This window comes from Alexandromys fortis, unplaced genomic scaffold (genome assembly GCF_014885135.2).
Source record: "Alexandromys fortis isolate MF-2015 unplaced genomic scaffold, M_Fortis_MF-2015_v1.1 scaffold_92, whole genome shotgun sequence".
NCBI lineage: Eukaryota > Metazoa > Chordata > Mammalia > Rodentia > Cricetidae > Alexandromys > Alexandromys fortis.
Window position 1 is genome coordinate 5,708,377 of NW_026067972.1, and position 23,200 is coordinate 5,731,576.

Below are 23,200 nucleotides of genomic sequence, written 5' to 3' on the forward strand. Positions count from 1 at the left end.
TATTGTCTGAAACAGAAATTTATTCTCAGAATAATGCACAAAAGCACGGGCTGAGGCTACTGTCGGGAGGGTCCTCCCCTCCTCCTCCCCTCTTCTCTGAATGCCAGGGAGAACAGTGAAGGAAACATGCAATCACAAACAATGATCAACTCTAAAGACAAAAAGGTTTGGTCCAAAAGAACTCAACATAATTAATCCAATTACGTGAACAGCTTCACTGAGTAGGATTAAGATATCACAGACGTAGTGTTTCCACCGGGTAGCTCTTCAATGCACCAGGGGGGCCTGCTTCAGGGAGATGAGGACTGAGCGCATGCGAGAGACATCTTTGGCCTGTTTGCTGGACTTGGGGTTAAAGTCACACAGGCGGGCCACCCGTTCCCATTCAGTGCCTGGGGATGACTCGTCGATGTCGTTTACAAAGGCTTCTTCTGCTGCCCTGGAAGCAATAACAGAGCATGTTGGTTTAATGTAAACACCCACTGAGCAAACTGGTGGCTGCCTTGCTACAACTTGCTACAGGATAAGTGTTTGTCTCTTTTGACTCAGGGGTGTTCTGGTTTTCCAAAGAGTATCAGCCCCTGGCTCAGGTCAGAAGCAGGGGCAGACACGTGGCCAGCTCTCCTTGGTACAGGTACCCAGGCTGCTGTATGAAATGGTGGAATACAGGTGTTTGGTTCAGTGCTCAGTCTGTCCCTATGGCTGTCTCTGCTCATCAGAGCATGAAAAAGCAAGTCCTTGGCCACCTATGCATTGCTTTTTGCACAAGAGCAAAGCAGCAGGCTGATCAAGGGCTTGCAGAGTAGCTTGTGCTGGGCTATACTGAGCTTCTAAAAAGGCCCTGGGTCATTGCACAAGAGCCCAAAACTTACTCCTAAGGCTGGAGAGAAACAGGGCAGAGCAAAAGGCATTCAAGACCAAGCTCCATGCTAGCAGGCACTAGAGACTACAGCCATTCTGGAAGGGTTGTTAGGACAGTCACCAGTTCAGCCAAAGGTCTGCCATTTTCTCTCCACCCGGGTGCCTGGTGCCACTCAGGGAGTACCCTGGCAGGAGAGCCAACATGAGCTGCTTTTTGGCAGGATGCCACTCCAATATTCTTCCCATCAAGACCGGCCCACCCCCAGTGGGGACTAACTGGCACGAGCAGAGCCCAGGACAGTGGTGGAAGTGGGAAGACACATGTGTTTCATCACTCCAACAAGCGTCACGGCAAAGCAAAAGCAATGGAGATGACCGGTCTGTGGGGACAGAGGGTGGCACTATCACAAGGATGGCCGTGGCAAACACTGCTGAAGCCCAGAGCCACTACAACACTGCGACTTCATGGCACACACAGTTAGGGGCGGTGAGAAAGGTTTACTTAACTGTTCTAGGCTGTAGCAAGGATGGTTTATGTTTGTGCTTAAAGGTGAAGAGAAGAAAAGAAACAAGGAGAAACTTTAGGTCAGATATAGAAAATGAGAATGAGCTCAATGCAGATGGTCAGTAGCTAGACATGCCCTTGCCGCTCTACCTATGCCTGGGACATGAAGCTGGCTTTGCTGGGCCACCCTGCTGTCCAGCAAACCCAGACACAACCTTTCCAGTCTCCATTTCTACTCCAGAGAATGTGTAAAAGTCAAATCAAACACCACCTGTAAGCCCAGCATTTCACAAGTCTCTGCAATCACATCCAGCTGTCTTCTAAGGAGTGGTCATCTCAGGGTCATGGCCCTGAGGCTCTCCGCCTACCACCCACCTTCCACAGTGGCTGCTGCTTTCTCCCCTAATTCTGTTGTAAAAAGGAAATCAGTGAGGACTATCCCAAGTCCTCAGAAATACTGTTTTCAGTAACAAGGATCCTTATTACAAACAAAAAAGCTTTTCCAGGAAAGATAACAGTTTTCTGGGGGCGGGGTGGGGGGCAGGAGGAGAGGAGAACACTTGAATATCTTGACCTCACAGCGGGGGACCTCTGCTAGGGTGGGAGACAGGGTACCAGAAGCTGGCCACTAAATTAGCAATCTCTGATGCCTGAGACCAGAGAAGACAGTGACAGATACCCACTTTGCCTGAGTGAGCACCACTCACCTCCCAGATCAAGAACTGACAAGGCAGAGCACCCCCGCCCTCAAACTCCCCACTCTGACTGGTGATCTAGGAGGCTGCTGTCCTTGGGCTCCTAACACTTAGGTCATCGACTGCTCCATGAGGGAGACTCTCCTTCCCATCTTAGGCAGACAGGCAGGCAACAGGGCCTGGAAGCAGTACCAGTGGCAGCAACAGCAAGAGGTCAGACCATCTGAGCCCAGAGCCTTCCCAGACAGATTGTGAAGGACCATGTTTGAAAGCTTGCTTTCCACCAGGATCGGGTATGCAAGTGGTCGCCAGGGAGTGTGGGGTGAGCACTCTGCAAGGTTAGCAAAGGTCACAGCTAGCTTATCAACTGTCAAGCAGCCCCACAGAGCCAAGGGGAAATATTTTAAAAAGCAAAGCAACTTGTGACAAAAAGGAGCATTAACTCTAAACAAAAAGAATCAAAACAAGAAAAGGAATTAGTTTTGCAACATACACATAACCAATCACGTCAGCGAAGGGTTGTTTGTAGAAAGCTTCATCTGCCACCCTAGACAGCAAGAAGTCCAAAAGGCAGGCGAGCAGGCAGGAGAAAAGAGAAAACATTGAGAAGCAGAAACATCTACAATCCACAAAAGAGGTGTGACAGTGCCCTGGGGAGCTGCTCCCAAGACTCCATTCTAACCCAGGGGGGCTTCCAGCGGTGGAGACTCCAGTGCAGAGGCGTCTTGGAAGCTGGCCTTCATCGGCTCTGCACAAGAGAGCGCTTCAGCTTCAGCTTCGGGCCAGCCCAGCAACAACCTTTATTATGGGTTACATGCCACTGCACACACCTCGGCCACTAACACCTATGGCTGCCAGTGTTCTCGCCCTACTCCAAGTGGAAGATGACTGGGGCTTCAGAGGCGAAGACCTGGCCAGCTGCGGCTGCAGCAGTGTGGCTGGTAGTGCAGATATTTTACTTACTATAAATTAAAGTCGTTTCCAAGCTCGGGACGGCAAGCTACCTTCCTGCCAGCCTTCCTCAGTATCACTGGGTATGAATACTTGAATACTGCCAAGCAACACATGGGCACGGTCCCAAAGATTTAATCCCCAATATCAGTTCCAATCACTGCTTCCCCACACTGGCTTGGTGGAAGAAACAGTCTGTGGTTGCTGCCAACTTAGAGATAAGAGCAAGCGGAGGGAAACTAGTGTGGCCTCTGGCCCCAGGCTTTTCTATTCTGCTCAGGAAGCCACGGCAGTTTCTGAACACCTTTACATTAGTCTTGGCTGGCTCTGACAAAGTGTACCTTAAAATCCCAAGTTTCAGCAAGTCTTAATACACTCGGGTGGAAGTGGACCAGATGACAGAGTGGACTGACCAGGGATACAAGGTGCCGAGAAGGGACACAGCAAAAAGTCTCAGCTGTCCTTTGCCAGGCTGTTTTAGGATGGAAAACTGAAAATGTCTGGTTTTTTTGAGACAGAGTCTCAAAGTTCCTGGCTAGCCAAGAACTCACTTGGCTTCTCAGTAGCGAGGCAGCGGTAACTAACTGGCTGGGCCAGTTTCCAATGACAATCACGCTCACTCACTATCTTAAGCACACATTTATCTGAAGGCATATTCTAATAACTTACATTTTGACTTATTTCATTTGATACAAGGTCTCAGCTAGACCAGGTTGGCCTTAAACTTCATAAGGAGGTGAAGATGACCTTGAAATTCTGATCTTCCTGCCTCCTAAGAATCCAAGCATGCTCTGGAGCCGCCACTCTATGAAATGCAGTATTGTGGATCCAGATCAGGACTCAGACACCACGACGCTACTGACTCAATGACACCGTCAGTGGGTTTCAGATTATTTTTTAAACACACACACCCTTTACTCTTTCATACTTCTCCACACAGAAGGTGTTTGTGGATATTTAGAAAGAGCAAAAGGAGCAGCCTGGCTGTGACTCAGTGACTCGCAGGAAACAGCTGCTGAATGAGAGAGAGGCTCACAAGGCCAGGCACTGTGGATGCTCTGATCCTTTCAGTTTATACAAGGGGTTTAGCCCTGGAGGAGGATAAAGGATTAATGTCTCCCAACAAGGCATCACTTGATGACAAAAGGCTTCTCTGTCGGGGCTCTGTTTGCAACTAGCCCCAAAACTACAGAGCTTGTCAGTGACAAGCAGGGCCTCTGAAGGACAGAGAAAACACAGCAAATGCAGGCACCCCACCTGTTTGTTCTTCTCCCAGTGACTGCCAGAGAGCTCAGGGAAGCCTGGGAAAGGGGAGAGGAATGCCTGACCACAGGACAAGCTCTTCAGGCCTAAAATCACAATTCAGAACTGCATCCTATAAATAGCTCCACAGTGGACATGGGGAAAGGAATCTACCACTGCTAAAAATAATTAAGATTCCTCAGATGTTTTCAGGCCACAGGAGAACTCAAAGTCCCAACACAAGAGACCTCTAACATGGACAATGTTTCTCTTCTCGCTTGGGAAGGGTTGCTCTAGGGTTTTCCTCCACAGATGAACTGCAGGAGACCACTGCTTGGACTCTCTGAAAAGGGGATTTCTTCTCACAGCTACCACCGGATGGCTTGGGATGAAGGGAGCTGCAGCCCGGCACTGACGACACAGTGCCATCCACAAGGGAACAAAGACCCCTATGTCTGCTGACTTCCACACGCACTGCAGGACCGGGCCTGGACTGGCCCCCAATATCTTGGTGAGGTGTTTTGTTGAGACAAGATCTGTGCATCCCAGGCTAGCCTCAACACTCATTTCCGCCAGAGCCTTCAGAGTGTGAGATTGTAGCAGTGCGGCACCACCAACAGCTCCATCTCCACCTTCCTTCACTCTGAGCTGCTGCGGGATGAACACAGGGCCTTGCACATGCTAAAGTGCTCCTACCACAAACACAGCTTCGCTCCTAGAGCCCCTCAATTGGCCTGCAATGCTGCCAACACCAGCCTCTGAAGGAATCGCTGGAAGCCTGGTGGTGGTGGTGGCACACACGGTTAATCCCAGCACTGCAGAGGCAGAAGCAGGTGGATCTCTGTGAGCTGCAGGCCAGCCTGGACTACATAAAGACTGTCTCAATGCCAAACAAAAAGACAACAAAACTACTGGAATAAACAGTGAGAGCAAATCTGTTCTGACTGAGGGGTGCTGGCCAGCGCACCTCCAGCTCTCGGCAACCTGAAGCTGGTGAGCATGTTCTCCACGGTGCACACGCTGGCTTCTGACAGTGCCGTGTTAACACTCCGTGGGAAATCATCTCTGTCTGGAACTTGAGCAGATCAGGCAACTCAACATCCTACGATTCCAAGAAAAGTAAAGTACTACTGTCTGGCAACATGTTCAGAACCTCAACCTTTAAGGTTAAGTTCCTACAACAGACATGGCGTATTCCTTTAGATAAAGGGAGGAAGTAAAGGCGACTCCAGCAGGAAGCCTGGTCCCAGTAGAGTTTTTATCAAATTTGAAAATCTATTTGCTATGTTGCTGAAGCCTTGAGGACCTGGCACAGAAAGATTTAGATCATTTGGCCCAAGTACTTCAAGTGCCAAGGCAGCCTTTGCTGGGGAATCTCACTACACCACAGCAGCCTTCATTAGCACAGATCCAGAACCTGGGGGAACGCATCTCAAGGAGGCACAGGGCAGAGAAAGGCGTGGCGTTGTGAGCACTTCACAGCAGCACAGCAGACAGAGCAGGATGGCAGCTGACCTTGACCAGACACTAGTTTCCACCCTGCTTGACACCAAATTTCAAATGGAAGCTGAAGGCATTGTTCTAGAGTGTATCCCTCTCCCCAGAGAGATGAACAGGTTAAGAGGCCTGGGCCTGGCATCAAAGGACAGTGCCAAGGATGACTACACTCCAAAAATAAATAAATAACTAAATAAGAAGGCTCGGGCAGTTTTAAAGGCGCCCATCTGTTCCGTCACGGTTGCCTCACAGTGGCATCAGCTGGCTAGTAAAGGGTCAGCTACATTTTCCTGACAGATTTCCATCTAAGAGCTGCCCCAAAGGCAGCACCAGATCCAGCCTTGCAGATCCTGCCTTGCGAGACCATCCTAAGGCCCCACCCTAGTCTGCCTTGAGTTTGTTCTGTCTTTTTAAACAGTGAAATGAGTGATCTGCCTCCTACTCTGGGTCCAGCAGAAAGTAAGCTAATCTGCTTTGCATACAGAGAGCTCTTCTACAAACACCTCGCCAGGCTGCCTCCAAGAAGGAAGGTATTCCAGGAAGTCCGGACTCCTAAGAAGGTAGTGCAGACCACAGCCAATGCTTGGTAGTAACAGGGGAACGAGTGTTTGCTCCCTACATTATAAACTCTCAGTAAGTGAATGTACTCTGAAAAGAAGAGCATCTTTAAGAAACCTATTCAAGACTTGTTAAGTACGGGGGAATAGTAGCCAGTGAACCCTAATCCTGCCAATGCTGGAACATCCTGAACTACCTAATTACAGAGCATGCCCACGCTAAAGACCCCGGGAAGCCTCTTTAGGAGGGCAGGGCTACATTTAGGGAATGCGGATAAGTCAGTCTGTAATCGTCTCCAGAGTAATGAGCCGGCAACCGACCTTTCATCTCAGAGTTCTCCAGTGTGAACTGTCCCAGATCATGCCACTACACTGATGAAACCAAACCCAGTTTAAGAGCCAAACTCAATCGAGGCTGACTTATGCTCACCAGACCCAGGAGACTTGTAGCCTCTGTTTCTAGCAGTTTCTTCCGAACTGGCCAAGGCCTTTCATATGAAGGCAGGCACAGTCAAGAAGCTGCACGGTGTGATGGAAAATGGATTGGATCCAGGCTCAGAGAACCACAGTGGACTGACCTGTTGTTTGCTTTTGTTTTCTGTAGCTGCTCATCCTGCCTCGCATACCATTCTTCTAGTTCCTTTATTGCTTTTTCTTTCCACTCTGCTTCTTGCTTCCGAGAATTGGCATCTTTAAAGGAGAGAAAAGAACACAACTGAGGGAAAGCAAAGTTTAGTTCACGTCAACATGTAACACTTTGGTCTTACCGAATTTACCTAAGGATGGGGATGTATGTGTATGGACATGCTGGGGAGATGATGGGAGGCAGCTGGAGAGATGGCTGCTCTGCTCTTCCAGGGAACAGGTTCCATTTCCAGCACCCACATCACACGGTGGCTCACAACCACCCGTAACTCCAGTTCCAGATCTGACACCTTCTTCTGGCCTCTACAAGTACTTCACACATGTGGTGCACAGGTATACACACAACTTTCTTCTTTTCCTTTTTTTGAGCCAGTATTTATTTCATTTATCCCAGGATGACCCTGAACCTAGACAACCTTGAACTTCTGGTTCTCCTGATTCCACCACCTAAATGCTAGACGAAGACTGTACAACTATGCCCAATTTCGTGCTGCACCAGGGACTGGCCGCAGGACTCTGTGCAAGCTAGCCGACCACTCTTCAGCTCAACAGTATCTCTGCTTTCCTCACAGACTGTATGGCCTACAACCATAGTAATCATTCATGTTTTTACAACACAGATTTACTCTCCTGTCTATAAACATGGCGCAAGTAATCATTCATGTTTTTACAACACAGATTTACTCTCCTGTCTATAAACATGGCGCAAGTAATCATTCATGTTTTTACAACACAGATTTACTCTCCTGTCTATAAACATGGTGCAAACACTTGCGTGAAGCAGGAAACTAACAGGAAAATTAGCAGAGGTAGAAATGACTCGTGAGCCACAAACTATCTACTGAAACATCCTCAGACTGCAGTTGATTTGTAGCAGAGCCAGCTGTGGAAGAAAGCAGGAAGGAGGGAAGGGCAGGGTCAAGGACACAGAATCACTATTAACAGTTACCCAAAACATTCAAGACACTAGAGAGAAAACCCACACATACAGATAGTCTAGTCTGGATTCTCAAATGTGAAATTTCTTTTCTCTCAGCTTTGTATTTTTTATTTGTGTGTATGCGTGCGTGTGAGAATGCAGGTACCCAGAGGCAGAGGGCATGAGAAACTGTAGAGATGGAATGACAGGCTGCCATGTCTGTGCTAGGAACTGAACCTGGGTCCTCTGCAAGAACAACAAGTGCTCTTAACCACCGAGCCATCTCTCCAGTTTCAATGTGAAATTTAAGATTAAATATGGCTTTCCTCACATGTGTACTTGACGATGGTCTGTCACAAAGTGAGAGAGAGAATATAGTCACAGCCGGTGGTGCACTTGAACTCGCTCTAACAGTCAAACATGTTCTTAAGTACATCCTCGCCAGGTAGTGGTTCACATGCATCTTAGTCCGGATAATTCTCCCAGGAAGATAAATTCTGGGTCCATTTTCAGCAGTGAGGGAAACCAAACCAAACCAAAACACAAAACCACATCTGAAAGGTGCGTGAACTTGCCACAATCCAGGGCAAAGCCTTCGTCTGCTCTCCAGCTCGCCCTGACTTACTTCATCAGGCAAGTCTGGAAATAATCACACGATTGACCATCAAGGCTACCAGTAATCCAGAGTTCTCAAGTGCAGAGCGAGAGCCCAAGCTGTAATTAGGATTTTGGAGAAAGCAGAGTGGCACCAAGTAGTGATCTGAAGAAGCAAAGAGCGCTCCTGGGCCAATTTTGGTTTACACAACAAATGCCAGGCCGAGCAGAGCTACACTATGAGGTTCTGTGGTGGAGGTGGGAGAAGACCTCGAGTTAAGAATACTCTTCAAATAGTCCAACATACAAGCTTGATAATTTTTTTAAAAAAAAGAAATTTCCTATCAGCAAAACATATCCTGTCTGTGAAGGCAGACTCTTGCCTCCAAGCCTTCAGTAGAGACACACAGGCATGCACACGTGCACAAAAAAACAAAGACCACAGCAGCTAAGACACCTGGCAGCCTGTTTTCATCTCCCTACAGTAATACAGTAGCTTCCAGACACATGTTGCTACTGGAGTGTAAGCTTACTAAAAATGAACAAAGCATAAGACTGAGCTGAATTCCAGTCATGAGTACCTAAATACCCACATGTGGCCAGTGGCTACTACACTGTATATCACCACATACACACACAACTCTATTGAGTGGCTACTACACTGTATATCACCACATACACACACAACTGTATTAAAAACAAGGACCAAATTGGCCAACAGTATATATAGCAAGTATTTCCACTGAAGAAAGGACATTCAGGCCCTTCTATGCAGGGTCACTCTGTACTAGGGATAAAGATCTGGAATTAACTGGTTAGGTTATTTGGGTCAGGTTTTTTCCTATATCCAGGTGTCAGTTACCCCATCTAAATAAGGAGTCATGTTTTCACTAGGCCAGTATTCTGAGAGAGACCTACTATTGGTGTAAATACATGAAGAAATGTAATATTTCTAGAGTAATGGAATAAAGTTAGACAGGACATTATGTCTTCAAGATAGAGTAGATCAGTCAAAACAAAAGAAGTTGGAGATGGCGCGCGCCTTTAATCCCAGCACTTGGGAAGCAGAGGCAAGTGGATCTCTGTGAGTTCGAGGCCAGCCTGGTCTACAGAGTGAGTATGGGAATGGAGAGATGCCTCAGGGGCTAAGAGCACTTGATGCTCTTCCCGTGGATCCAGGTTAGGTTCACAGCACCCATGTGGTGGCTCACAGCCATGCATCTCACCCATCTCAGCTCCAAGGGATCCCACACCCTCTTCTGACCTCTGAAGGCACCAGGCACACATCTGGTACGTATACAAACATGTAAGCAAAACACTTATGTACATAAAATACAATAAACAAATCTAAAAATAAAGTATACACACACACAATCTAACTACAATGAGAATCATCTAAGAGCTAGCGGTGATAGCGCACACATCACTCAGCAGGCAGGGGCAAGCGGATCTCTGTGAGCTCTACGCTAGCAGGGTCTACACATCGCTAGTAGGGTCTACACATCGCTAGCCGTGACTACACATCGAGCAGCAGACACACGGGTGGTAAACAGACACACATGCAGCCAAAACATTCACACACATAAATTATCAACCTTAAAAAAGGCTCCTGATGCCATTTGATGGAAAGTGACTGGACCACCTAATGAATGGATCAATCTATAATTGATCACAATTGAATGGACCACTGAGAGGTGGTGCTAACATGAAGGTGAGGCCTGAAGTGGGGGCTGAGAAGTGTCTTCACAGGTATATGTTGTCCTTGGCCGCCAGGGCTCTCTTTCCTAGCTGAAGGGAGGTCTCTGCCCATGCTGCCATGATGCTTCTGTCTTACCAGTGGCCCATCTCTGAAACTGTGAGCCAAATTAAACCTTCCTCCTTTCCACTGACTCAACACCATGACATCACAGCAATGGGAAGTTACAAGCACATGTCCTAACGTTTGATTCATTGTGAGAATGTCATTCACAGGACAGTGGTCAAGTCTCCACAGAGCCTGTGAATAGCACTGCTCTGGAGGTGAGTAACACTGTTTCCTTTCAGATGCTAACAGAATGGAGATCTGAACCAAGTGCCCACAGTCAGTAAGATCAAATCCTAACTTAGCCTTCCTGGGGGAGCTGGCTCCCTAGCCCACATTCCTCATAGTCTGTGATGAAGCATGTCCATGTCGGTGGGCTTGTGACCTTTAGGCTGAGAAATGCAGCTTCCCAAAGACCAGACAAGGACATTACAGCTAATCTAAGCTTAAAAGGGATAAAAGTAGAGTCCAGGTCAACCACCCACTGAAAACAGACACCGGAGGCAAATGGGTTCCTTACCGAGGGCTTCCAAGCGCTCCGTTTGCTCTTCTCTCCACTTGCGGATACTCTCAGGCTCTGATTGCAATCGATCCACTTCTGAAATAGCTGCGTAACTGTCTGTTGGGCCATTGCTCTCCTTAACACAAAATAACACACTCTGTCAGTACCCAAATGCCTTCCTGAAATGCTCTCCATAAAAATTAGAACCTCGGGTCACGCCGCATGGCTAGCTGCCATAAAACCTTAAAGGATTGCTTAAAGCAACAGCAGAACCTCCCAAGCCGCCAGAGCTTTCAGCATCACTGCACTCCTCACCCCCTCCTGAGGAAGGCAGAGTGGCTGTGTCTGTGAATACTTGGGAAAGCTGAGGTGCGTGGGTAAGGGAACTATTATCAGTTTGTTTCTTCACTTGACAGAGAGATTATGTGTTATCTCCCAAGTAACAGAGCTAAACTCATAGCAAAGCCACGCCTAGAGCCCAAGACTTCAAATGCTATTTTATGGTGCAGGCAAGTCACTTAATACTATCTAACCAAAACAGCGCACTCTAAGAAAGAATCCAGAAGAAAATGCACAATGACTATAGTCAAACCAGGGAAGGAATAAAAAAGGCGGCAACCGTGAGTCCGAGGCCACAAGGACACTTCTCTGCAGTGGGTAAGACTGGGCGCTAATAACAAGGTGACTGGAGATTTACACTCTGTGGCCAACTGAGGATCATAACCAGCTTAACCTCAGACAAAAAGAGAAGTAAAGCTCTAGGAACTGCCAGGCTCGATGGTGAACCCCAGCACTCTGGAGGCAGAGAAGGGCCAAAGGTAGCCTAGCCTGGTCTACCTAGTAAATTCCAGGACAGCCAGGGCTATATTGTTTTTTGTTTGTCTCAAACCAACAAAGATAAAAACAGTAAAGTACCAGTGACTTCTCTAGTGTTTGATACGGGTGTGACCGTGTTCAAACTGATCGTCATCATGGTGGATAAGTTCTTGAAAAAAAAAGACAGCAAAACGTTAAAACAGTGATCTCAGTTGAACATAGTGGCTTATGGCTTATGCCTATAATCCAAAAACTTGGGGAGCCGAGGCAGGAGGAATGCCATGAGCTCAAGGCCAACATGGGCTATACAATATACCCTTGTCCTAGAAAAACAAAATGAAAGCCAAGTGTAGTGGCTCAGACTTTTAATCCCAGCACTCAGGAGCAGAGGCAGTCTGGTTAAGGTCAGCCTGGTCTACCAAGCGAGTCACAGGCTAGCCATAGCCAGGGCAGCCTCCTGAGATTGGTTTTCTTCAAGCTCTTCCTATCAACGCCACTTTCCAGTTTGGTAGGTAATGTACCAGCACTGGGGTCTCAGTTAAGACTCGAGTTTGCTATCATTTAATAGTTAGAGTACTCTGTACCTGGTAGTATTCACCATTCATCACGCCATCAACAGCATCTGCAAGACACAAGGTTCCAGCCTGTCAATCAGGGCAACTAAATGCTAGGCCAAAGGAGGAAGTTATTATACAGTTGAACACAGTACTGCATGCTGCAGAGACTATGAGCTACTAATGGCCTTTAACAAGTAATACCAGGGATATCTTGTCTAACACATGCCTCAGGGAGGCCCTGAGATCCACAGGCAAAATAGTTTGGTGGGGGAGGGCATGGCTCCACGGTAAAGAGGAGTTTGAGTCTCAGCACCCACATGGCAGCTTACATTATAACCCCAGTTCCAAGGGATCCAACACCCTCTTCTGGCCTCCATAGGTACCAGGCACCCTAGTGGTACAGAAACATACTCAGGCAAAACATTCATACACATAAGTTAAAAAAAAAATGCCTGACACCCATAACCCAAATAGTAGGAGAGAACAGGATCCCTACAAGTTTCCCTGACCTCTGTGTGTGCATGTGCTGGACTGTCATGGTGGTAACGTGCCTGCAGCACCAGCACAGAGGCTGAGGTAGGAGGGTCAAGGGTCAAGGGTTACGAGGCCAGCCTGGGTCAATTCCAAGTGAGCTTGAGCCATACAGCAAGAAACTAAAAGGTAGGTGGTACACATCCTAGCAATTTTAATCACATTTGCTAAAGTGAATGAGAGTATTTGGCTGGTATAGTCAACTACGTACTGATAATAATAATATCCTTGTTGCAGGATTGCGGGGACACAGTTTGTATTAATGGGAAGGTCCTTATTCCCTGGGAAATAATAATGGATCTGACAAGGTTTTTTGTCTTTACTGAGATTTGCCTATTTTTACTATCTTCCGGTCTCTCAGTTTTCTTCACTAATAATACTATTATACTGCAAATAATTTCCCCATTTTGTCCACCTCCCTCCCAGGCCCTATGTGCACATGCAGGTGTGCATGCACGTGGAGTCAGAGGTTCTTGTTGGGTACCTTCCCCAACTGCTCTCCGGCCTTCTTTTTGGAGACGAGGTCTGCTGGCTCATCTGTCTCTTTCCAGCTCTGGGATCACAGGCATGCACAGCAGGCAGATCTTACAAGAGTACTTGGGGTCTGAACTCAGGATCTCAAGCTTGTGCAAGAAGCCCTTCATTAGCTCAGCCATCTCCCAAGCCCCCATTTTGGCTTTGGGGGTTTTTGTTTTTTAAGTTTTTAAAAAAAATTGACACAGGCTTTAACTGTGACTCAGGCTAGCCTATTATATTCTGCCTCTGCCTCCCAAACACTAGGAATACAGGCATGCCTGCCTCGGAAGTGGGAACTGAACCTAGGGCTTCATGCGAACTAGGCAGGCATTCTACCAACTGAGTTACATCCCAACACCCCACTTAGTTTTTCATTTTGGTTAGTGATATTTAAGATTAGAACTACAGCTTAATTTGTATGTAGATGTTCCCAGCTCTTCCTCTGTGATTTCTACATGGGCTTTTATGCTGCAGGCAATCCGACAATAATATTTTTCTTCTGGTATTTAAGAAAAATTATCTTTATTTATTTAAGCCATCAGGTTTGACAGCAGAGGCCTTTTCCCCACTAGCCATGTCTCTGGCCCTCTTCTGGTACTTTAGAAATATCTATGTCACCTGGAATGTATTTTTTGTGTAAGGTAGAAGAGTGAGGTAGTTTTAAGTCCTAGAACCTCCAATGGCTAGCCCAGCCAGACCTACAGCTAACACAGTATCCAGTTAATACACTCCAGCCCAGGGCCATTACCCCATATATATAAAACCAGAGCAATGCACACCCCAGACCTCATAAACTGCTGGCATCCTGTCCTTTAGGCCCGAGGCTTCACCCAGACCCTCTGGCACATGCTTTCAGCTCTTTCTTAGATATTAGATTATTCTCTTTTAAAGACTTATTTATGCCTATGGGTGTTTTGCCTGGATGTATGTCTGTGGCCAGGTGTGCAAAGCCCACGAAGGCCAGAAGAGGGAATCAGATTCCCCGGGAACTGGAGCTATAGCCACCATGCAGATGCTAGGAACCGAATGCAGAGCCTTTGGAAGAGCAGCCAGTGATCTTAACCACTGAGCCATTCTCCAGTTCTGCTCTAACAGTCTTACATGAATCAATGACCCAAGCCAAAGGACAATCTATTGCTACAGAAACAATGGAAATTATATATCTAGGGCCCTTGATTCTGGACAACTGTCCCAGCTCCAATAATCCAGAAGAAAACTTTCTCTTAACAAGTCCAGAAAGAAACAGGGGCCAAGCCAGGCACAACAGCACATGCTTTTAACTGCAGGACTTGGGAGACAGAGGTGGGTGGATTTGAGCTCAGCCAGCCTGGTTTACATAGCAAGTTCCATGACCCTGTATCAAACAACCACTCCCCTCAAAAAAACAAAAGAACCAAGAGAGAAGTCCCATAGATTAAAACACCTCTAAATACGTATCATATCATATCAGCATATGAAGTCAAGCAGGCCTAGGGATGAACCCTAGTTGAGCTACTGAATAGCTTAGGACACTGCTTAGCTTGCTCAGTAATCAGTTCTCATCTGAAATATGTCAACACTTAGCTTAGGGGGCAGTTACTCTACGGTTCCAGAGGCATAAGGAGTATTCGGCATGCAGTATATGTATTATATATTTAAATATCAAGTGTAATATTCTCTTTTCTCTTCCACTTCTGCCAATAAAATTAATCCCTTGAGAAAACATACCCTTAATTCATCTTTCTCCTCTCTCCTCCAAGAAAGGACTTGTCAGAAACGCAGTGCCTCATGGCCACACTCACTGCCCCACCCCCCCAGGGTATTCCTCTCCTGCCAGGCCCCACCACGGAGACTTTCCAGTACCTGGGCTTGGGCCCCCTCCATCCTGACCACTGCCACTTTACCCAGCTACCTCCTACTTCTAAACTTACATCTTGGCCCAGCCTTCTGTTTAACCTGTGCTCCCAGAGGGAGCAAGCCCTGCCTACCCGTTCAAATTATTTGGTAGCCCCAAAACCTATGCCCTTGTACCTCCTCTTCTTTCCTACTCCCTGGAAAATGCAACTAGACTTTACACCAGTAAGCACGTTACCTACTAATGTAACCTAAAACACCATGCAGTAGGCATCATGCGCCTTTGACAGAAGAGCAGGCTGGACAGGGAAGGCAATTACATAAACTACTAAGCTCACACTCAAGCTGCACAGGCCACGAGCACGAAAGTTCTCTAATCCCAAAAGGAAGTGCTGAGACTGCACTACTGCCAACCTCAACACACTGGCGGGATCTGGCATTAAGTCATTAAATGCTTAGTTCATGAAAATGTCTTTCCCAGGAACTAAGTCAGCAATCGCCTCTTTCCTTCCCTTTGCTGCACAAAAGGCCCAATGGTGTGGCTCTAGACTCTCACCTTATTTTCCCAAACTGCCCACCCCCAAGGGCTGTGTGTTCGATACAGGGCTCTTTTCAGCCATTTATCTGTTAAACACCTGTTATAGGCCAGACACTGTTAGTAACCCAGATGTGTTGACACTGAACACTGTCCACAGAATCACCATCGCCTTCTAACTAGGGGTCCCACTTCTCCCAGTTCTTGCCTGCCTGGAACACCCACAAAGCTTTTCTTCCAATGCAGTGCCGTCTAAGAGAGGGCAAACTTGAGGCTCGGCCTTTAATCTTAACCAAGCCACACCTCTCTCTACAGTTCAGATTTCCATGAAACGAGGGAAGAAAGTTACAGGGCCAAAAGGCAAATTTTAAATGTTCTCAGGCAAAGGCAAAAGACCACCCATAGAAAACAGCCCCCGACACTTAAAATCAACTTCGGTTCTAGGTTACAGCCCAGTTCTGTCCACGCAGCGAGCTGTAAACTGCAGACCCGGGCACAGGACACGCTCCCATGTGAGTTCCTGCTGAGGCCAACTGGTCTAGGAGATGGCACAGGGTCCTGATTTGTTTTTCCTTAACAAAAACAAAACAGATGCTGCAAACTAGGGGCACCTCTGACCCAAAATAGTCCACTTGCTTAGGATGGTAATTTGAGATTCCTGTGCCTCAATTACACAAAAAACGCCATCTGGTGCACCAAAGCCTAAGGCTGCAACACTCACTGTCTCAATGCAGTCTGTTACCTTGGCCTCAAAGTCAAAGCTGCAGAGTGGAGATACTCCACTTGTCTAGGGAGCGCCATTTCTCTTCAAGCTGCAATTTTTGATTGAGGGTTTGATCTGTTACTGAGGCTGAACCTCTGGCACTAGTCTCTCAAAATAAAAATAGTGCACGCGCCCAAGGCCAAGTCGCCTTTTTTTTTTTTTTTCCCCAAATGAAAAGCCATTGTGTCATGTTTTTCTAGTGAATTTCCTACTTCCTTATACTAATGAATGGGTCTTTTCCACTCCATCTTTGCTCCCACACCAGTCCTAAGCATCACAGGTTACAGCATTCGAAGGCCAAGCGGTCACTCTAAGCCAGCCCCTTAGCTTTTGCTCGAGGTTTGCAGTGGAAAGGCCCACGACTGCATTTTATATTCATCTTGTTTTCCTCTTTGGTTGGTCTAGACTAAGCCAAGCTTTTCCTGAATCTAGACTTCCTTCCAGAGCTGTTCCAAAGAAAAGCGCCAGAAGTCCCGGACACCGTACACTCAACGATGTGACACCTATCCTTCTAGGCCAGTTTCTTTGCCCACGGTCAGACTGTCTTCTCTTGAGGTCCTTATTTTTCTCTCTTCCTCCCCACAACCCATTTTATGTATCTTAACTGCTGAACTACGCTGCCAATTTCGTTTGCATGTGTGTCTCAAAAACTGTATCTGTCTTACTTTTCCCCAATAAGCCGTTCTTTCTGGGTAGACTCAAACATGTCTGTAAGCCTGGCCAAACTGCGCCAATGCGGTGCCTTCCGAGACCCGGTTTCAAGCACCAAGTGCTTAGTGAAAAGTTGGACTGAACGGGCCCGGCTCCTGACCGTGACTGCATCTGCACTCCCTCCGCCCCGGCCCAGTGGCACTCAGGCACTCCGACGCCGGCAGCCTTGCAGCAGCGGAGGTCTGTGCACGACCCAGACGGGGTCTCGCTTCCTCTTTGCGTCCCTCTGTTAATCTTCAGCTTCAGCCAGGAACCCGAGTCCCGCGGAAGCGCACAGACCCGCCCCGCCCGAACGCCGCCACCCTCTCACCCGGACCCCCCGGCGGCTCGCCGTGAGGCTGCGGCCCGGGGGCGCCGCCGTCCAGGATGGCGAAGGCCTCGTCGTTCTCGATGCCCGCAATCTCACTCTCCTGCTGCGCCAAGAAGGCCGCGGCCGGGTCTTCCTCGCCGGCGCCCGCCACTCCGTTCCCCAGCGCGGGGCCACCGGGCGCACCGGCGGGAGCGCCGAATGGATCCAGCTCAGCCATGACAGCCCAACTCAACCGCAGCGACACCGAAGCCGACGCCAACCGACCGACCCGCCGACACCGCGCCCGGCAGCGGACACTGTGCTAGCGGCAGCTACCGGAGGACGAGCGAGAGGAGGGAGAAGGTGGAAGCGGAAGCCCTGTTTCTATATCCGGTCGGGTTGGCGAGCCGCAAAAGGAGCATCCAATCAGAGGACGGGAGCTGCCCAATCAGCTGGCAGGGGCGGAGTCCTGAAGACCACTCGTGACTGGGACCAGAGGGAGGAGCGAGCGGAAGTGCCACCTGATCGAAAGCTGGGACTTGCAGAAAGATCATCAGCGGCGGGAGTGACCGGGGAAGGGGGTGTGTGGGGTGCAGTGATGTGAGCTCTTCCCTGCCACACGAGACGCAACCATTTGGTCTTTCTTGAACCTCAGTGTCCTCGCTTAGAAAGCAGGGAAGAGAATTCTGCGGTGCCCCCCTCCTGGAGTCTTGACATTTTTATGGGTACATAGGCCAAGAGAAGTATGTTTCTCTTTTACTGTCACCGGCCTAAAAAGAAATAAACAAAAGCAACCCTCCCACCGTGTGTTTATTTTTTTAATTATAGTTACGTAAAATGTGTGTAGAATATAGGCCAACTTGTGGGTTCCTTGGATGGAGCTCAGGTTACCAGGCTTGGTGGCAAGCACCTTTACCCAGGGTGCCACCTCGCCGGCCCTGTGTGTTTTAATACACGTCTTGGATGTTTTGCTTTCTTAAAAAGTAACTACATCAAGCACTTTTTTTCCTTGTTTTACTGACTAGGGACGGAAGGCACTTGCTAGGCAAGCCCTCTACCACTGAACTCCATCCCCGGGCTTTCTAAAGCCATTTTAAGTATGGAACGTAAGAAATTTAGAAGCGTGGCCAGGTGACATGGAGGGTAAAGGTGTCGATTGTTAGGCCCGGTGACCTGAGCTGGCTACTAAAGGATGATCATATATGCACACACAACACAGCACACACAAGAGAAATGTCAAAACAAAAATGAAAGGAAAGGTAGGAAGAAAAGCTTGGGGAAAGTTAATTCCCATCTGTAATGCCGGCACTCTGGATGCAGAAGCAGGAGTGCGCTGGGCAGTCTTATGTCAGCTTGACTCACGCTAGAGGTGTGTGAAAGGAGGGGGGGGATCAGTTGAGAAAAATGTCTTTATAAGATCCTGCTGTCAGGCATTTTCCTAATTAGTGATCAATGAGGGTGGGGGAGCCCACTGTGGGTAAGCAGCACCAACATCCCCCCTCATGGCCTCTGCACAGGATCCTGTCCTGTTTGAATTCCTGCTCTGACTTTATTCAGTGATGAACAGCGATATGCAAGTGTAGGCCAAATAGACTCTTTGCTCCCCAAGTTGCTTTTTGGTCATGGTGTTTCATTGCAGCAACAGAAACCTCACTACGACAAGGAGGAATACATAAGTTTGAGACCAGCTTGGTCTATGTTGCAAATGGCAGGGCAGATGACAGCTTAAAAAAAACTATAAAGAAGAGAAAGGCAATGATATATGAAGTATGAAAAGTATTTCCCTTGTTGATCTTTGGAACACCACTGTGAAACTGGCAGGGACTGCCATGAAAGGTCCCAGGAAAACAACTTTTGGTTTTGTGCTGGCTAGTTTTCTGACAACTGATACAAGCTAGAATTATCTGGTTGAGAATGCCCCTGAATGACTCTGTAAGATTTTCCTGTAGGAAGCCTGGTGCTGGTAGTACACCCATTTAATCCCAGCACTCGGAAGGCAGAGGCAGGCGGAGCTCTGTGAGTTCGAGGGCAGCCTGGTTCTACCTTTCAAACTCCATTCCTTTCTCATGCTCTTAAGAAAACAAACAAGAAAAAAAGACAAAGATAAAACAAAGTGAACAGACTAACAAAAAGAAACTAGGAAAGGGCACAAGAAACACACACACAGAGAAAAATCCCATAAAAACTCAAAATGGGAATCTGTAATGTATAAGCAAAAGACCAGTAAGGATTTTTTTAAAAAACCCAAACAAAGTAATATGAGACAAAAAAAAAATCTCCAAAGATAGTTTTGAATTTGTTTTGTGCTGTCCAACTGCTGCTGGGTAGGGACCTGCCTGAAGGTGGATGTATCCCCGGTGAGATTTCTTGGAGAAACTGATTTTTCCTTTTCAAGCGGTTGTCAGTCAGAGATAGTTTCTGTTGGGGATGAAAGCTCATGCCTACTTCCCCATCTCAGGGCTGGGAGCCATCTGCTGGATGTCTGCACACCTATGCACACTGCCTCAGACCTTCCGAGTTTGTATTTTGTCGGTCCTGTTGGGTCTAGAAGACACTTTTCTTGGTATCATCCATCTTCTCTGGTCCCTAGAATCTCTGTGCCTCCTCTTCCTCAGAGTTCCCTGAGGGACCTGAGCCCTGAGATGGGATTTGATGGGGACATTCCGATTAGGACTCTCATTCCATCAAGGTCTCTCATTCTCTGCACATTGTCCAGCTATGGGTCTCTGTATTAGTCCCCATCCACCGCAGGAGAAAGCATCTCTGATGATGGAGTAAGACACTGATGTATGGGTATGGCCGAATGTTCTTAGGACACTTTTATTGCTATGTTATTTTAGTAGAACAGTAGTATCTGGTTTTCCCCTAGGTTTATGGTCTATCTAGTCTCAGGTTCTTGGCCACCTAAACAGTGTTAAGCATGAGTTTCATCTCATGGAGTGGGCCTTAAATCTAATCAGTTAGTGGTTGGTTACTCCAAAAACATCTGTGCCACTATTGCACCAATGTATGGTGCAGTCAGATCACCATTGTAGATAGAACGGTTTGTAGCTGGGTCAGAGTTTACCTTTCTTCTCTGGTAGGGTGCATACTATGTTCCAGTACAATGAATACTATTTGAAGAAGCTTCTACTGTAGTAGGTTTCCATGTAACCCTCAAATGACCTTAGTATTTGCTGTCCCTCCATGTATTTCCTCTCTTACTTCTCTCCCCACTGCTCCATTTAACTCTGTTCAAGTCTTCTCCCCCCGCTTCTCTCTATATATTCTATTTTCCCTTTCTTGGGTGGGGGGGTCCTTCCCTTCCCTCTGGTTCCTTACTATATACTTAACCTCTGTGGTTTTTCATATCGGGTGGCAGAGACAGGCAGATCTCTTTGAGTGTGAGTCCAATCTGATCTCCCAGAGCTAGTTCCAGGACAGGCTCCAAAGCTACAGAGAAACCCTGTCTCGAAAAACAAAAAACACACCAAAAAAAAAAGCTAACATCCATATATATAACATCCATAAAAACATATCTGTTTTAGTTACTGTTCTATCGGTGTGAAGAGACACCATGACCGAGGCAAGTCTTACAGAAAAAAAAGCATTTCCCTGGGAGCTTGCTTACAGTTTCAGAGGTTCATTATTATCATGGCAGGGAAGAGGCAGTAGCTGGAAGCTTTATATCCTGACCCAAAGACGTCAGACAGCAAGCTGGGGAGAGGGGAGAGAGAGAAAGAGAGAGACTAGGCTTGGCATTGGCTTCCGAAACCTCGAAGACAACAGCTAGTTATACACTTCCTTCAACAAGGCCACACTTTCTAACCCTTCCCAAACAATTTATCCCCTGGGACTAACTAATATACGAGCCTACAGGAACATTATCATTCAAACTATCACAATACCATATTTGACTTTTGACATCTGCGTTACCTCACTCAGGATGACTTTTTTTTCCTAGTTCTAGTCATTTGCCTGACAGTTTCATGATTACGTTTTTTAACAACTGGATAATCTTCTACATTTTCCTGACCCATTCCTCTGTTGATAGGCATCAAGGCTGTTTCCAGTTTCTGCCCGTTCTGAATAGGACAGTAATGAGCAGGGCTGCGCAAGCGTCTCTGCAGTAGTAGGATAGGGAGTCCTTTGTGTGATACCCAAGAGTGGTATAGTTGGGTCTTGAGGTCGATCTAGTACCAGTTTCCTCGGGCATCATCACACTGATTTCCATAGTGACTGGACAAGTTTGATACAAATGGATGGGGTGGTCCCTTACCCCACATCCTCACTAGAATGGGCTTTCTGTTTCATTGGTCTTTGTCATTCTTACTGGTGTTAGATGGAATCTCAAAGTAATTTTGATTGGCATTTCCCTGATGATTAAGGCAGAATATTTCTTTAATTTTAAAGAAATTAAAGATATCATTTATGTTTCATCTCTTGAGAACTCTATTTCTCTATTTAGTTCTGTACCCCAGTTTTAATTGTGTTGTTTGTTTTCTTTATGCCCAGGGATTTTGTTTTGTTTTGTCTTGTTTTGTTTGAGTACTTTATATATTATGAATATTGGCCTTCTATCAGATGTATAGTTGACAAAGATCTTTTCCTGTTCTCTAGTTTGCTTTTCTGCCCAAAAGACAGTGTTCTTTGCTATACAGAAACTTTTCAGTTTCATGAGGTCCCATTTGTTAATTACAGACCTTCCTTATTGCCTGTGCTAATGATGTTCTGTTCAGAAAGTCCTTTCCTGTATCAGTAACTTCAAGGTTACTCACCACTTTCTCTTCTGTCCGGTTCAGAGTATCAGGTTTACGTTGAGGTCTTTGATGCATTTGGACTTAAGCTTTTTGCAGAGTGATAAGCATGGATATGTTTGCATTCTTCTACTTACAAACATCCAGTTTGACCAGTACCATTTGTTGAAGACGCAATCTTTTCACCAGTGTCATTTCTGGCTTCTTAATAAAAAAAATCAGATGAATTTGCATCTGGGTCTTCCGTGTCACTGATCCATGTGTCTGTGTTTTGGACAACACGATACTGTTTTTATTCCTATAGCTCTGGAGGAAATCTTGAGAATGGGGATGGCGACACCTCCAGCCATTCTTTTATCATTTGGGATTGTTTTAACTATTCTGTTTTTTAATTTTTTCATATGAAGCTGAAAATTGCTCTTTCAAGATCTGTGATGAACTCTAATTGGAATTTTGATGAGGATTGTATTAAATCTGTAGATTGCTTTTGATAGGATGGCCATTTTCACTATGTTAATCCCACTAATCCATGAGCGTGGGAGATCTTTCCATCTTCTGATATCTTCTTCAGATTCTTTCTTCGTTGTCTTAAAGATTTTACTTTACAAGTCTTTCACTTGCTTGGGTAGAGTTGACCCAAGATTTTTTTTTTTTTTAGTTACTGTGAAAGGTTTTGTTTCTCTGATTTCTTTTTTTGGTCTGTTTGACTTTTGTTAGCAGGAAGGCTATCGGTTTTTGCATGATAATTTTTGATTCTGCTTTGCTGAAAGTATTCCTCAGCTGTAGAAGTTTTCTGGTGGAACTTTTAGCATCAGTCTTAAAGACACTTTTCTTATTTCTTATTACTCTTCCTAAAGATACTTTTCTTATTTGTATCCTCTCTATCTCCTGAAGTTGTCTTATTGTTCAAACTAAGACTTCAAATACTATGTTGCCTAGGCATGGAGAGAGTAGACACCTTGTCTTGTTGATGTTGGCTATGGGCATGCTGTAAATCACCTGTCTGACGTGGAGGTAGGGCCCTTGTTTCCCTAGGCCTCCCAGGACTTTTATCAGGAAGGGGCGCTGGATATTTTCAAAGGCCTTTTCTGCATCTAGTGAGATGATCATGTAGCCTTTGTCTTTAGTCTGTTTATATGATAGG

The 23,200-nt window shown here is 46.7% G+C and overlaps 1 protein-coding gene across 1 annotated transcript; it reads right to left on the reverse strand.

The window, feature by feature from the left end:
- Positions 1-17,699, reverse strand: Clta (clathrin light chain A). The gene is made up of 5 exons (XM_050156151.1): positions 17,342-17,699; positions 12,170-12,207; positions 10,788-10,905; positions 6,887-6,998; positions 1-439 (listed from the first exon to the last, which is right to left on the reverse strand). Exons 1-5 carry the CDS (start codon positions 17,556-17,558, stop codon positions 268-270), a joined length of 657 nt encoding a protein of 218 aa, XP_050012108.1. The 5' UTR covers positions 17,559-17,699; the 3' UTR covers positions 1-267.
- Between the last annotated feature and the right edge of the window lie 5,501 nt (positions 17,700-23,200).

What these genes read in the sequence shown, in the direction of transcription:
- Clta (XM_050156151.1), bottom strand. Translation starts at nt 17,558, where the DNA reads ATGGCTGAGCTGGATCCATTCGGCGCTCCCGCCGGTGCGCCCGGTGGC. An exon ending in CGAGCCGCCGGGGGGTCCGG is followed by an intron (nt 12,208 to 17,341) that starts GTGAGAGGGTGG and finishes TGTGTCTTGCAG; the next exon opens with ATGCTGTTGATGGCGTGATG. An exon ending in AAAACAAAAGCAAACAACAG is followed by an intron (nt 440 to 6,886) that starts GTCAGTCCACTG and finishes TATTGCTTCCAG; the next exon opens with GGCAGCAGAAGAAGCCTTTG.